The sequence below is a fragment of the Mastigoproctus giganteus genome, chromosome 3 (assembly GCF_048544385.1).
Source record: "Mastigoproctus giganteus isolate SK-2022 chromosome 3, ASM4854438v1, whole genome shotgun sequence".
NCBI classification, from domain to species: domain Eukaryota; kingdom Metazoa; phylum Arthropoda; class Arachnida; order Uropygi; family Thelyphonidae; genus Mastigoproctus; species Mastigoproctus giganteus.
Genome location: NC_143577.1, coordinates 153786445 through 153803882, shown reverse-complemented (window position 1 = coordinate 153803882; position 17438 = coordinate 153786445). Strand labels below are relative to the sequence as shown.

The window sequence follows — 17438 nt, the reverse complement described above, 5'->3', positions numbered from 1 at the left end:
TATTCAACATGATTAAAGTCATCTGAGATATACCGGTACCTTTTTTTACTTATTTATGTTTATTATATAATTCGATTTATACCTTTGGACGTAGTTGACCATTTTTCTTAGGGCTACTGAAACATTCCGTGTCTCCCCCTTTTTTTTTTTTCAAGCAGAATTTTTTGACTTTTCTCCATTAAATAAAATGTAACTAGCGTTATCTATAGAGTGAAAGTCTTTTCAGTATAATTTGGCTTTTCTTTGAAATTTTGATTAATTCTCCAAATTAGATTTTTCGTTTTCTATGTGCCTTTCTGTTTCTTTAAACCGATATTGTCGTTTTTCCTTGAAGAACATGCCGCTGACCTCTTCCTCTACTCATTACATTCTTTCTTTTCTCACTTGTTCATAATTTCCTGCTCATTATTTATTTCGTTCTTCAGAGTTTATGACATTTGAACTTTCTGAAAATAGCGCTGAAACTCTCTCGCAGGAATTGTCTGAGGATAGATTCCCGCAGCTGCCCGCTCGAGGAAAAGAAGAAAAGGCGGACACAAAGGCGCCGCATATAGACGTTGTATGGCCAACAGTACCATGGGGAGTTGTGATGCTCGTGCATGAGGCAGATATTGGGCACCGTCTCAAATTTGCCTTCCCCTTTCTACAGTAACTGCATTTTGTTGATTTCCAAGTAGGGCAAGCATTTTCAATTTTCGTGGACACTCCCAACAGTTTACAAACGTTACCGTTATGTGGCTATAAAGGTTGATGACGTCAAAGATATTGCGTCATAAGACAACGTCTGCATCAGTGATTTATTGCACGCCTACACCTTCAGATTTTCTTTCGATTACAGATAATTCGGAGGCTCATATATTGGAACACCGTCCGTAGCATTGATTTTTATTTTCTTTTTGTTAAGGGGAAGATTTCGCCGTTCTCCTTTTTCCTCCCCCCCTTGACTGTATTTAGTATGTCAGAGGACTGCTTATTTGTTTTCTGTTAAAGAATGTTCTGCTTTTATTATTATATAGGAAAAACTGATTTCTGAAACCAGTTTGACGCATAGTAGTTACACTTTTTATGCCATCGTGTAAGTTAATAATTTCTTTGGCACTTCTCCAGAGCGATAGCACCACTGGTGGAGAAAATAAAAGAATGCTAAGGATCTGTCCTCGTTATGACACTTACTACTGTTCTCAACGAAAATTCAAGGTGGGCGTTTGCATGAGACACAAACATTAAGAAACTACTGAAAATAAACTGCCATCAGGAAGTGTGGTAAATTTTGTACCATTTTCATCATACATAATACATAAAGAAAGCAATATAAATTACGATTCTGAGAAATATGCGGGGCTATGCCAAATTGAAATATGTCTCACTGATGGTGCAATGTATGGAGAAGGTATAGGTAGGGGGGGGGAAAGGCCAAGCTTAGTGAAATCCATTTCGTATACAGTGCTACTTTTGCGCTTTTATTTGTTTCATTCTGTTCATGGCGTTCTTTTTTTTTTTTTTTTATTCTTCAATAATTTCCAGTTTTGGTTTTTTATACCTTGTTGAATGCTATTCTACCTTTTTGATTTTCACACATTCAGTACTTCGAATATTCTTTCCATTCTATTGTTGGGAGTGAGGAAACCTTGAGAGAGACAATCCAAACATAAATCTTGGTGCAGAGGGCTTTACTTCGCTATCATTACGACAATCATTTTGTGGTCACTGTTTACTTGATCGATTTGTTTTGAGTGAGTTTAGCAATTCGACAAAAAATTCCAAATATAGTCATTAGACTGCGTTGAGGATATTCTTGCCGAATGTTTAGACTATGGTGGAAGATTTTTTTAAAATTCATTTTAATATCTCTGACATTTATGATGTCACTGGAGTTGGATTGTGCAATGTCCACAGAACCACTTTATCTTACTAGTCGCTGTCATTTATTTTATTATAATATATTTTTTATTAAATGTCAGCACGCGTTTTACATGGCATTCTAAATTAAACTATTCTTTGAAGTCATAAATTGATAAAGGCGTACATTTTGTAATAATGCTGCCGGGATAATTCATGCTACTATATCACATTATTTAAAATAATAAATGAGAATAGAAATTTCTTAAACTGATACAAAGGCTGAGTGTTTAACAGAAATAAACCTCAATTAATATATCGCAAAGTTAAAGTTTACAAGCAAACTGGTCCTGGCGAAAAGGCCGATCGAAATATTATACAATTTTAACACAATGGATCAGGCTTCCTAAACTGCTGTGCGCAACTGATTTTGACAAATATATGTTTAAATAAAATAACACTTTTGAAAACGTGATTTAATTTTGTTTTCATAATAAAAATAGTCAGTTACTTCTATTTTTCATCTCTAATTGCCACTACTAATACTACTACTAAATGGGTATCATATGAACTAATGAGACCACGGCAGACAAGAAAAACTCATGGAATGATTATAAATTATCAGGGCACACATAAAATCCACAGTAAGTACAAGTTATCTGCAACCAAATCACTAAGGGAAGCAAAGGCAGATTGAGAGGCCTTTGGCTAAGAATGCAAAGAAAATTAGCAAAGAATTCTCTGTTTATATGAACTTTAGAAGGAAAGGATGTACACACTGGTCCACTAGATATAAATAGCGTTACTATTGATGATCAGTTCAGATTGTTGGCAAACAGAATAAATATTTTGCGTGTACATTCAAGAGTGAAGAAGCTTTTAGCGATGGAAACATAAGAAATATACCAAATTATAACTAAAAGCAAAAAGGTGTGATATTTCTCTTCCATTTTCTGAGAAGAAAATGGAAGAGATATTGTTGAAGATAAAAGTAAATAAGGCGCTTGAGGTTGACGAAATCTATAAAATTAAAAGGAGAAAAAGAGGTAACCAAACTTTTGGCGATAATTGTCAGAACATCCTTGGATTCAGGTGAGGCACCTATGAATTGTGGCGCAAATGCCTTTCCTGTTCACAAAGGGATCAAAGGGCTAAGAAAGTAATTACAGATCCGTCAGCTTGACTTCTGTTACCGGAAAAATAATGGAGTCAGTGGTTAAAGATGTATTGTAGGACTTAACAGGAAGTAGTTATGTGGAAATCAAGATAAGAAACTTTTTTGGCTGATGCTGTATTTGCTTGCTTCCTTGCATAATTTGATACTATTAATGCTAATACTGATTTACGGCAACCACAGTGACACACCCTTGATTCAGGCCACAATAATAAAAGTATAAAAAAAATTCTGAAATAATATTTTTCTTTTTATTGTTCACACTGATTTTTTTTCATAGTAGCGCAGTATGTATATGCTCAGGTTTGATGTTATGTTATTTATTTATCATAGTGTTTATAATAGAGAGCTTAAAGCGTTCATATGGCGTTAAGAAGATAGTTTCGTATTCAAAAATATCGAAGAAATTTGAGAATTTTCTGATTAGAGCATTCAAATTAATAATTGCATGAAATTCATCTACAAACTCAACAAATGAATTTAACATTTCTTTTATCTGAATTTCGGTAGGTTTGGGCGCGTTAGCATGTTGTCTTCAATATATCTGCCTATTCGCATATAATAACCTTACTCCCAGTAGACGGATTTTCATTAAATTTTATGTTTGGCTCTTTTAGAAAGATTTGTGGGGCCATCATCTAAAATTTTCTTAAAATCGGCATTGAATACTATGTTTGTTGCCCCGCACTGGTTGGAAGAATGAACAGACTGTGGCTGATGCGTATAAACGAAATGTTTATGGGCGAACCAAGGGTTCGCGCGTAAAATCGTTGCATTTTGCTGCTGATTTTTTTTTTTTTTTTTTTGTTATGAATTATTACTATTACAATGTTAACGCTCCTGAAATGTAACCTACTGCATACGTTAACAAATTTGTTTTTCCTATCAGTTTACTAAATACAGGGTGTCTCAAAAATATTGGTACAAACGTTTAGGGGAGGTAGGTAACATCTAAAGGAATGTGAATCGCATAGGAACCCATAACGGGAAACGTCATGGGAAAGCAGTAGCAGAGGCACAAGAAGCAGAAATGACACAAGACAGTAATTAGTGGCAAACATTTATTTGACATAATATTAACAATGGAGTACGAGATGGATGCATTTCATGATGTTACAACAGATGCTCGAAGGTTCCACCATGAGACGCGATGCATGCGCAACACCGACGCAGCATGGATTGGCGGACACGGTCGAACACACCTGGAGTTTCTTTGACAGTAGCAGCAGGGCAGACGAGTCTCGCCACGAGATCCATTTACGTCTACACAGGGGCGCCTCCGTAGCCAGGTGGACAGGAGCAGCAGTGCGTAGCACACGCTTCTTGATTAGACCGGGGTTCGAGCCCGTGACCACCAAATACGGAGGATGCGGAAAGGTCAGGGAATGACCACCGCATATCCCCGGAGGAATATGGCCTTAGTTGCTAATGCTCCTAAAAACCAAATAACAACAACAACGTCTCCACAGGCGATTCATACAAGATAGATTTGAGGGTCCCCCCCCCCTACAGAAAGAAATCAAGGCTCGATAAATCAGGTGAGCGTGCGGGCCAGGCACGGCCAATCCATCGACGCCCAAAACACCTGCTCAAATGGTCACACGAACACACCTTCCATAATGGGCAGGCGCCCCGGCATGTTGAAACCAAATGTTGCGTCTCACATTTGCTGGAACATCGTCAAGTAACCCTGGTAGAACTTGTTCAAGAAAGATCCGATATTTAGCGGAGTTCATGCGGGATGGTAACAGGTATGGGCCGACTAAGCAGTCACCGACCATACCTGCCCACACATTTATTGCGAAGCGATGTTGTGCCGCATGGGGCGCACACCGTGTGGGGCCTCTGCTTATCCATACACTAGGTGCATGTCTGCCAGCTCACAGTTCGTATATCGATGCATGCTCTTCGTGCGGCGACTTCTGCTTGAATGAGTAAACCAGAAATTTTCCCTCTCGCGAACTGATGAACAGCGCCGTGTACTGACTTACAGTGACGTTTCCGGTTATGGGTTCCTATGCGATTCACATTCCTTTAGATGTTACCTAGCTCCCCTAAACGTTTGTACCAATAGTTTTGAGACACCCTGTATATAAATCGTGAATTATTACAATTTTCTTGAAATATATGCTGTTTTTCAGTTGTTATTAAAATTTAGAAGGAATTGAGTAAAGTACATTACAAAACTGTTGACTGCATACTGAGGCACTTGTTTATATATTTGAGGTACTTGTTGCAAGAGCCTGAGGGAGGTGAGTGGGCCTGGTCGATCATAAATGTGGGCCCCATCCCACTCCGAAAGCCATAAATACAATCAATAAAACAAATATATATAAACTGATTTTTCACCACTTTTAAAAACTGAAAATAAACTTTAATTTATACACCAGAGATTACTTATCATATAATGCTTCACTATTTCCATATATTTATTTGCGTCGTAATTTTATGATCTGAATAACATTTAACAGAATTGAATTTTGAAAGGAATTAAAATTATTTTAAAATTGCTTTTCGAGCTTTATTCTTTGAAAGTTTCTTCATTATATTTGAAAACCTTATTCATCGTACAATGTCGCAATTTATGGAAGATTTGAAAACTCATTTAGCCTTTCTTCAGACATTCTAGATCTGTTAAAATTCTCTATTTTCATGGCACTGAAACTTCTTTCCGTTGAAGCAACAGAAGTGGCTAGACCCAAAAATATTCTCAGTTCTAAGGACAGATTTGGAAACAACTCAATTAGATTAGTTTCCAATATGTTCTGTTGCAAATTCGCTGGAATTATTTCTGAACTAAAGTTTGTTTTGTAAATTTTCTTCATAAAAATCAATTAATCGCATATTCCATGTGAAATAACCTTAGCATATTTCTGTTGAGATTTTTATGCTGAGACTTATTTGTTCGCCTGTTAAATCCTGAAAGGTCCGTAGGATTCCAAATAAGTTATAGATTTCGCGCAAGGATTCAGATCGAGATATTTCCAGTGTCAATCCAGATATTACCCAATCAGTAATACAGAAAAAACTTTGATTTGTAATTGTTTTTCGGCGTCAGACTGTCTTTATTCAGGAGGTTGTTTGAAATTCTGGAATTTCCTGCAGTTTCCTTTGACTCTGAAAGTATTTTGTCCCATTCCTCAGAATATGTCGAATTATTTAAAGGTTGTCTATATTTTTCAGCTCGTCATTCAGAGTCCCATTGCGAGCTTCAATTAATAAATTTGTTTGTTGCAATAAGGTTAAAATTTTAATCCGTATCGTTGATAAAAGAATGCATTTGAATATATCCAAATATTGATTAATATAAGTTAATTCGGTACGTGCATGTGGTTGAATGTTTCGAAATTCGTCGTTTTGCAACTGGTTTAACTGCATCGATTTGTACAGACCGTCTTGTTTTTAATATAGCATAAAGTGAAACATGAAGTTGGCAGGGAAATTGCTACGTTCGTATAAAGATTCGATTATAATATATATATATATATATATATATATATATATATATATATATATATACAGGAGAATAAGATTATAAATTGTCAACAACTGAATAATTACATAAATAAATAATACATAAAGGAAAAAGAACAAAATCAGATAGTATGGAGACTTTTAATATTAAATATGATGTAGGAAATTTAAGCGGATTATTCCAATTAATCATTAAAGAGCAGCTTATATCAATTTTAACGAGACTTGGTCCATCAGTCCAATTTGTGCCTTATAAAGTGGGTCTTAGGCTGAGAGAGTAAGCGGATTATCACAATGTTAGAGAAATTAATCTCTGTGTCGTTCAGTTCGGTAAATTGTTTTCTTGCAATTCTGTAGTGGTTGTTGACATTTTATTTCCAGTGAAGGAACTAAAGGGAATCACTATTTCATATTAGTAATGGCCACATGGTGCAAGGAAGCCTATGGCTTATGCTGCACCAGCCAAAAAGAAAAATAGAAAATAAATAAATAATAATAATAAAATAACAAAAAATACATATTATAAAATAAGAATAAAGGCAAATTAATAATATAAGAAGAAAATTTTTAAAAATAATAAAAGAAAAGGAAATGGACAACCTATGCATTTATCTCCTCCCTTAGGTAATTATCCAGCTGACCTTTGAATTTCCCCAGACTGTCAGCCTCTACCACCCATGTAGGTAACTTTAATCGCTGGCTAAAATAAAACTTCCTGCAATCCAGTCTAAACCCACGTAACTTGAAATTATGGCCACTATTCCATACACTTATTTATAAATTCAAAAGTAGCTATTTTACGTAAGCAAAATTGATTAAGCCTTAAAAGAAATGGCATCGAAAGAAAATATATTTAAGTTCAAGGTTGAGATTCTCCTATTCCACAACACCAGGTTTACTTTAAAAAATAAAAATTCTAAAGCAACTGTAACATATATTTATTTAAAGGTCTCATATTGTTTCATGCATTTCACCGATTTTTAAATGTTTCATATTACGTGGAAAGGTTCCTATTGAATAATTCCAAGACATGGAAAAATAGAAATATTTTAAAATCACCTCGCGAAGGAATTTCAAGACCCGATTCAGAGAGAAAATGAGTCATGGAATACATTCTCATTTCTCTCCCCTCCTTTAAGCGGTAACCGATAAGCGATCTTAAAATATATTATTGTACCATTACTTCATAAATAGAATGACGCTTGTATAATAAATAATTTTTATTTAAGTTAATTTGAAACATTTTTAAAACACTTTCATATCATATTTTCTGCTTAAAAGACAATTTTTCGGGCCCCTGCACCCCTTTTTATCTAGGCATTCTTGCTGCTATTTTTTTTTTTTTTTAGTTTATTAAATCACGCAATATTTATGAAACGTGTTCATTTCAATTTACTGTACTTTTATACATTCAATAAATACTGTACTGTACTTTTATACATTCAATAAATACTGTACTGTACTTTTATACATTCAATAAATACTGTACTGTACTTTTATACATTCAATAAATACTGTACTGTACTTTTATACATAATTAATTAATTAATTAATATTTTTTTTCACTTCTATTAATCACAGAAAATCAATTAATTTAAGAAATTGTAATAGAACGCTCTTGAACTGTAACATCTTGCGAACATTACTTAATTTGTTTAATATCGAGAGTTTTATTTTTTCAGGGATACAGCAGGCCAGGAAAGATTCCGAACGTTAACTACAGCTTATTACAGAGGAGCAATGGTGAGTACGAGGTATAATAAATTTTCTGTTGCCTTTTGAGGAGAAAGCATTTGATCTCCAGAGATATTGTCTATATATTATAACAGTTTAACAATATGACATGAACACTGCGTATTTGTTTTAAAAATACAGTTTGAAGACGTCATAAAAACCAACATTTTGAACATACCCTAGATAATGTTTTTTATTTTATAATTTAGGAAACAGTACTGTATTCTATCAGTAACCGAAAGCCAATGGGATTATCTTCAGATTCATCTCTGCAAGGTTAATTTAATTGTTGCAGAATTAACTCCATGAACACATGTTTGTATTAATGGCGAAAAATATGCGTGAGTTTTTATATGCATTTTTATTATTATTAAACACTATTATAGTATTTTTAGTTTATGCAACTATCTAAAAGTTTCCAAAAATTTTTACACTGTACTCACTCCTTTTTTATTAATTTTAGAAGCCCATTGTTAGTGGAATTAATTCTACAACGGAAGCAGGCTTGACCTTGGAGCGATGAATCTGAAGATAATCCCATTGGCAGTGATACCAAAATAATGAACTAATAGACCACCAATCTGCAACCCTTGGTAGAACAAAAATTGCATTCTTGCGAAATTGCAGAAGGTTAAAGTTCGAAATCAATTCCACAAATGTCCCACCACAGATAACGCCATAAATTACAAGAGACTAGATGCTGAAGCCCGACGAGTTACTAGGAGAGCTAAACAAGATTCTTGGAAAAAATTTGCTTCCGCTTTACTAATGACAGATCCACGGCTGATCTGCAGACATTCGTCTGCAGATCAGCCATGGATCTGCAGGTTTTCAAAGGCAAATATCACAGGACTCCGCCGATCCTTTACTGAAAAAATAGTGATTCGTGTTCTCCTGCTGAAATAGCAGAAGCCCTAGTCGATTCTTTTCTCTCAAATAGCAGCTTCTACTCATATCAGCTATGACTCATATTTTCAGAATTTAAAACTCATGCTGAACGGCGCAAGGTTAATTTTTCTACCACCACTTCCTATAATATCCATGTAATAAAGTCTTTACAGAAGTACTCATGGAATCCTTATATAATTCCTCTACCAGAGCTGCAGGACCGAGAGGCGTATGTTATATCATGCTGAAAATGACAAAGCCTTGAACTCAGTACTACTTTTCTGCAACCGGATCTTTACGACAATCCATTATCTTGGTGTCATTCACTTGTGTCAGCCTTTCCAAAGCCAGGAAAAGATCACTATAGTTGTTTGTCAAATAACTATAGGCCAATCTCACTTACTAGCTAAAATGCTTAGGCAAGACTCTAAAAACATGGTGCATCGGAGGCTCACATGGATTTTAGAATCACAAAACATTGAGTGATCATCAGTATTGTTTCAGAAAGAACAGACCAGCTTTAGGTATCACGTCATAGCTAAGGCTAACGTTCGAAATCTTTTTTTAAAGATACATCTGGTAATGGTATTTCTGGATATTGAGAAAGACTTTGATACCATGTGGAGATATGGAATACTTCAAAAATTGCATAATATAGGCTTAGGAAGGTACTTTATTCAGTTGATCCAAAAACTTACTCCATTATAGAACTTTACAGGTTCTTTACCAGGGCTCTTTTACCTCTCTGCACGTTCAGAAGCAAGGTGTATCGCAAGAGTCTATTCTCAGAACGACATTATTTGCCCTCAGAATAAATACCATTCTGAAATCCTAATGGCTTTCTCCAAAATATGCATCATTAAAACTTTTCAATTTCTAGAACCCTCTACCAATAGAACACATTCTCGGAGATAAAATGTTGATGAAAACTTTTCCATTGAGTTCAGCTGTATTCCTGCACCTAATTTTGCTCTGATATGTAGATTGGACTTTCCAACAGTCAAGCGATGAACCACAGAAAGACATATTCTGGCTCTAGTTTCTCCTGTGTCGTTAACGTCTCACAGTAACAATAACGCTGGCATATTTCCTATATTTATTTGAAAAGTATTTTAACTCATTAAGTGGCGATCATTATCCTGTTATATCTACTGTAATTAAAGAAACTCACAGTTATCTATATAGAATCCTAAGGTGGAAACTATAAAGGGCAGATTGGGGAAAATTCAGAGAAATGGCAGATGTAGATTCACAAATTATAAGTAAAGGATAATTGATAGCTAAGTAACTTACGTTACAGAAAATTATTATATGCGAAAAATCAGACAATATCCAAAACCTCACCCTGCCTTCCAAAATACCAAAGCCCTGGATTAATGAAAAATCTACTACAGAGAAGAAATCAAAGCCTGGAATAAGCACAGTAGATAACTCACTACTGGAAAGCTCATAACAGCTTTAGAAGGCCAGAAAGTGCAAGCTCTCTGGCCTTCTAAAGCAATAAAGAATCTTGGAGCTGCTACACTATAAATATTCAAGTAGTATGGAATAAGATCCGGAAAATGACTGGCGCTTACCAAAACGACAATCCTGCTGTAATACACTGGAAAGGAAATATCCAATCCACCAAAAGATGTGCACCAAAATTTACGTAAGTATCTACAATTAATTTTATGGGATGAGTTGTGTTGGAACTGAAAAACAGATTACAATTCATTCCAAAAGGAAAAGAACTGTACAAGTTCAGGAGTTTCAAAAAGTTTCAGCTCTATAAAAACTGAGACGATGTAAACTACTCCGTGAAAACAGTTAAATACAGAATTATTGCATTCTACGAAAATCTGAATTATTTTAAAACCGTGAAGGTCAACAGTTTTCACTTAAACAGCGAAAGCCCAAGTTTAACCATTTGTAAAAAAAAATTCCTTGTTCTGACCTTATACAATTTACCTCTTGATGTTTTTTTGTCATAGGGTATCCTAGTCATGTATGATGTCACCAACATGGACTCCTTCAACCATCTTTCTTACTGGTTCCGAAATATAGAAGAGGTAAGTAAACCTTAGGTGAACTGATATAGTATGCGAATAGGTTTTGTAATGTTCAACTTTATAGCCATTCAAGTGTAAGTTACATAACGGCACAATAACTATAGGGTGCATTAAGCTCTTCCTAGTTGAAAGGCTCAAAATAAATTACTTTTCAAGGTTCCTTCAAACAATGAAGGAACTATAACTTAAATATTTTTCACAATGAGACGCTATTTTTAACTTATAAAGTATGTTTTATTCATAAAACTAATTTTCATTTCTTTCTTATTGTTTTCCTTGTCCAGTCTACTACTGTGACGGACGAATCACCTTTCTAACTTACTGTACTTTTATTCTTTGAAAGAAAAACAGTCACTTTATTCTTGGGGATAGTCACTGTCTGCCTAACCTTTTTAGTCTTGCCATTCCTTCCTGATTGGCATAAGCTTGCTTCCTTGCATCGTTTTGCCGCTAACTAATATAAATGCTGGCGAAAGGTAATTGTTCTCTATATCTGATCTTAAGAATTCTCATGCAGATCTGTATCGGTAGATATTCGATACTTAACATCCTCTCCAGAGTGAAAAATCAGAAGATCATCGTAACCTCAGCCATGTTGTTTTTGTTTTCTTTTGTTCAACTGATCAGGATTCATTTCTTTAACTACATTTTTCATAGCTGCCTTGTCTATCGCTTACCTTTATACTCTCCAAACCTCCTATCTTAACAGTGTGTAAGTTTTGATGGTTTTGAAGACCTTTTGAGTGTACAAAACCATCAGTTGCTAAATATTTCTTTTCTCATTGTACGTATACTATTCCGTGGAGATTTTTAAAAATTAAATATCCTCATGGAATTTTTCTGTTTTCTAGAAATGATCACATTTGTTTTAATCGATATCATTTAATAAATATTTTAATCATAAAAACATTATTAATAAACAAAATTGAAATGCTTCACAACTAGTAAATGTATCTCCACATATCCACTTGGAAGTCTCGAAAGATGCAGAAATATGCCACTTCCAATTATTTTTTTTTTCCACAAATGTATGTCAAATTATGAAAGAGCATATTTCATTTTATGTTAAACAGCCCATCTGTCTCAAAAGAAAACAAAAAAAAAAAAACATTTAATATCCATTTTTTTACAGGTTGAACAAAGGATTTCAGCCCAACACGTCACTTTCAGAAAAACTGAAAGTAGAGTGGTTATGAAATACCTGCTTTTACAAGGGAGAACGCGAAAGCAAAACTGCTAATATGTCGGGGACGTTAGGAAAACAATTTCCATTACATATTCAACTGTCAAAAGCAGGGTTGCGAATTTTTTTTTTTTTTTCCTGACTCGGCGTCAAAAAAACAAGAGTTGTTTCATTATTGATACAGAGGATAGGAAGACAAGTTTCTGCGACAGTGCTTGAAAACGTCGATGCCATTCATACCATTATAAAAAAAAAACCCTGTCATATTAGGCCACCAGAAAACTAACTTATCTGCCGATGTGTCTATAAATTGCGAGTGTTCGATTTGCCTGTTTTGATGGACGAAAAAACCCGAATTTTGGGAGGAAAACCTTTCTGTCCACGCTTGAGACCGACTTAACTCAGCCATGAAGTGAAAACGGAAAAAAAAAAAAAAAAAAAAACTCATAAAATTTCGTCGCATCATTGAGAGGACTCGAACCCGGGCCTTTTCCATCCTGTTGGGGGGCGGACGGTGATTATAACCACTATGTTATCCGCGCAGACTGATATCATATGATAGATGAGTTTCTGCTAAACGGATAGCTGAGACTCTAGGCATGTCCAGGGAATATTGGATATGTTATTCATGGCATTTTGGACATGCGGAAGCTTTTTGCCATATGAATCCCAAAATGTCAGGATGGTGATCAAAACCAACGACGTGCCCCATCTTCAACTGCCATTCTTCACCATTTTGAGCAAAGTGTCGATGGTGTTTAGACCATCGAAACTTTGCTCAAAGTGTCCAAAGACCAAAGGAATCGAAGGAGCAGAGGCACAGTGGCTCGTGCGTCCAAAGAACTTCCGTACTCAGAGGTCTGCTGGGAAGGTCATTGCGTCTGTCATTTGGGAAAGAATGAAATTGATCTTTTTATTGATTACATATAAACAGGTAAAATGATAACTGCTGAGCATTATTCGTCACTTTTGAACAAACTGAAGAAGGAATTAAAGACGAAACAATGTCCTGTTTCTGCAAGACATTGTTTCGGCATGCACAGCCAAATACATGCCAAATTGGCTGAATTAGGCTTCCGGCACCTTTAGTCTGCGTCGGTACCACAGTAGTATCGTCACCGTCCTCCCCACACCGGGTGGAAAAGTTCCGGGTTCGAATCCCGTCAATGACGCATAGGACTTTAATGAGTTTTTTTCACTCCATGGCTGAGTTAGTCGGTCTGAGGCGTAGATAGCAAGCTTTTTTTCCCCAGAAACTGGTGTTTTTTGTCCAGCGAAACAGACAAATCGACCATAGAACACATGCAATTAACAAACATCAGACACACAGCACGGCAGATGAATTTAATTATTCGGGTAGCCTAAAAATAAGTTTTTTTTTTTTTTTTTTTTTTTTTTTTTTTAACGGCTTCTTCATTATTTCCCATATTAACTAGATGTTACGCTCTCAGCTGCTGGCCCAGAGTGCCAAGTGTTATGGTGATCTGAGTTATTTCTAGAGCTTTTTTTTTTTTGAAAACTACAGTTTTGTTTATTTGTGAGTTTTCTTACGTTCCCATTAATTAATAATAATAAGTAAACTTAGTCTTACGAATTATTAGTTTCAGAAAGGAAAATCACCTTTTTCTTTTCCATTAAACTAACAAACTAACTTTTATACCGCTTTGTCACTCTAGCCGCCGCACTGCTCCTGCTTCCCCGTGAAGAAGAAGAAATCCACTCTCCCAAGGCTGAAAGGAGCAAAGACGGATAACACTATGTTTCCACCTTTAGAGCCATCGAACTCAAAATTAGCTACAAATGAGATCAAAAATGCCTTCTCAATCCAAGAGTTGAAAAAAAATTCCTCAGGAGAAGATACCACCATTCCTTATACTTCACTCTCTATCAGAACACCCTCTGAGTAAACTATCACCATTCAGAAATGCACTGAATCTGTGCAGATATTCATGTGCAGAAATGCACTGAATCTGTTGCAAGTTAACCAAAATCAGTGAGGCGATACCAGCTGGGGATCTTCTGGTATAGACCATGAAATACCATAATTTTGTAAAGTTATTAAACCTGACTACTCTTGGAGGAAAACCAATAAAAGTTACTCCCTATGCCACCCTAAACTCCTCGAAGGGAGTAATCCCAGAATGGGACTTATTAACTGTATCAGAGGAGAAAATCGTTAGAGCTATGTGAACAAAGTCATCCAAGCAAGGAGAATCATGACTCGGAAATACAGTATTCTTGTTCCGAGAAGAAACAATCTTCACTTTTAGCTCTTCCATCCTACCAACATCAGTCAAAGCAGGCTATCTCTATTGCCGTGTCAGTCTTTACATCAAGAACCCAATCAAGTGCTACAAGTCCCAAAAATATGGACACTCCCAAAATGCATGTCGTGATGAGGCAGTATTGTCCTAATTGTGGGTTAAAGGAGCACAATCAATCTGATTGCATTGTTACTACTCTTCATTGCCAAAATTGTGAGGGTAATCACCCGGCTTTCTCCAAAATATGCGAACTATGGAAGCAAGGAAGTAAAATACAGAAATATAAAGTGGAGAACAAAGTCACATATTCAGAGGCGAGAAGAGAAATAATAAAAACAGAGCCAAAGCTTACATATGCCATAACTGCTCAACATTTCCAGTCAATAAGTAAGTATTCAAAGAGTTGCTACAGTTCCTGCAAATATATCTATATGTATATCTTTATTGAAATAATAATAATCAATGCATTGTATTATTGCCCTTCACGGCCACCAGGCCATGGGTTAACAGTGATAATAAAATATAACAATAAATAGAGAATATTGATAAATTGAACATAAAGAAATACATAATGTGGACGCGTAAAAGTACAGCTCAAAACTCAAAAAAGTAATACAGTTATTTGCACCACAATATACAAAGATGTTGGTGGAAAGAAATAATTTCATATAGTAATATAAAACAGGCAACGTTCTTTGCACATCACAAATTGAGTAGGTTCCATGTTCTTTACTTCCAGTGTCCTTCGCAACAAAAAACTGTACAAGCCAGTAATACTCCAATTACCATCCCAGCTGAATGTGCCTTCAACAGCAAAACTAAAAGTGACAGAAGTGGCTATATCTTCCAAGATTTTAAGGATATAATGAGCTTTCATTAGAAGATTCAATAGTGTGGATCTGCGTGGAACAAAATAATACATTTTCGGAGATCGATAAGGAAGACTTGGTGGAACCGGTTGGCGAGAAGTTCCATCTCAATAAGCTTAATAAATTCAGAAAGCCCGAGAAATGGGTAAATAGCGATTCACATTTGGTAGATAGTGAGATATTGGTGAATATTGCGTCTTACACTGAGTGATCACCGAATTATGACCACCCCTATGAAAACTGAATGCGATCCGTTGACCACGTGAGGTACGAGAGTGCAGAGTTAGTCGACTACGTAGCATAGATGAGGTGTCAGTGGTTCAGTAGGTAGTAAAATTCAGAGCGTGATGGGTAGTAAAAGGAAGGATTTATCGGACTTTGATAAAGGATAGATTGTGGGTGCTCGACAAGCTGGTGCCTCAATTTCCCAAACGGCTGAACTGGTGGGGTATTCGAGAGCCGCCGTAGTTAGTGTACTAGGACTGGCGTAAAATGGTCAAACAACGCCCTGACGGCAAAACTGTGAAAGTCAGCGAAAGGGTGGTTTTAGAGGTGAGCGCTGGGTCCGACGACTCGTACAGGCGAACAGGCGCAGCACTGTTGAAGAGTTGACCACCCAATACAACATGGGCCAACCCGGGACAATATCTGACATGACCATGCGTCGCACGTATCTGCTATACCAACAGACGGACCCCTACGGCATCCTCTCCTAACCAAGGTTCATCGGCGTAAAAGACTCGCCTGGTGCAAAGAGCATGCAAGTTAGACGTTAGAAGACTGGAAGAAGGTGTGCTGTTCGAATGAATCACGTTATTTACTCCACATCGTGGATGGTCGTGTACGGATTTGGCGTCAACCGCATGAGGCTCTTGATACATCATGCATGGTATCAAAAGTGCAAGCCGGTGGAGGCGGCTGTATGGTGTGGGGCATGTTTAACTGGCAAGAACTTAGACCCTTCTGACTTCCAGCATATCGATTGGCCTCAGAACTCCCCCGATATCAATCCTATAGAGCACTTGTGGGACACTATGGAAAGGCATATTAGGCGTCTGGATACACCAATCACCTCCATACCTGCGTTGCTGACCGCATTACACACAGCTTGTTTGGCCATACCTCCCGAACGCTTCTGACATCCTTGTTGAATCAATGCCACGTCGGATAGCTGCTGTACTGAGGGCAAAAGGAGGACCTACGAAGTATTAGGTAGGTGGCCATAATTCAGTGATCGCTCAGTGTATATTGGTTACACTATGGAGGAAAATATTTCTTTGCAAGGAAGATTGAAGGCAGATGTTAACTGATCGATTATTAAAAGACTTAGGCACAAAGGCACCTAATTAGGCCACTGGCGGTAACAATCAATTTTCAAAGAGAAATGTTTTTTGTTGGTATCATCTGAACATTTAACTTCATATACGACAATGCTGTCAATATAACTGCAACTTACCGCGGAGTAACTGAGGGTGAATCCTGTTAGAAAAGCTTAAAAGCCTGAATTCTGAACGCTGTTCACGTATGTCATTTATCTTCGAAGATATTTCTGTGCCATTCACGATATTACCCACCAGTTTAAAGGTTCCATTTGGTAGTGATAACTGTATTGTGAAAGAAAAATATTCAACTCAAACAAAAACTTGATTATATCTTTCAATTTTTCTGTTTGACTTCATATTCACTTCAATGTGGGCTAGCAATAAAGGATATCCAACTAGCACTCCACATAGTAACAAAATGTAGTTACAATGATATTATCGTTATTATAACGTTAGATGGCTGTTAATTTGTGAAGAAGCTCTATTCTTTATATTATAATTAGAATGCAAAAAAACGAGAGGTTTAGCAAATTCATAATACTTATATCCATTTTATATTGGAAGTGGTGAACAAATGTTTGTCTAAAAACAGACAAGTATTTTCGTAAGTGGTATTAATCTGTCAAGATCATGCGGTGCA

The 17438-nt window shown here is 36.2% G+C and overlaps 1 protein-coding gene across 3 annotated transcripts in view; it reads left to right on the top strand.

Moving 5' to 3' along the window:
* The window catches only part of RabX4 (RAS oncogene family member RabX4), a 148727-nt gene that overhangs the window by 110420 nt on the left and 20869 nt on the right, over positions 1-17438 (top strand). For all 3 annotated transcript variants that reach the window (XM_090369455.1, XM_090369457.1, XM_090369456.1), the window contains exons 3-4: positions 8170-8230; positions 11083-11160. In XM_090369455.1, coding sequence (XP_090225581.1) covers positions 8170-8230; positions 11083-11160 — 139 coding nt within the window. The remainder of the gene's footprint in view (positions 1-8169; positions 8231-11082; positions 11161-17438) is intronic.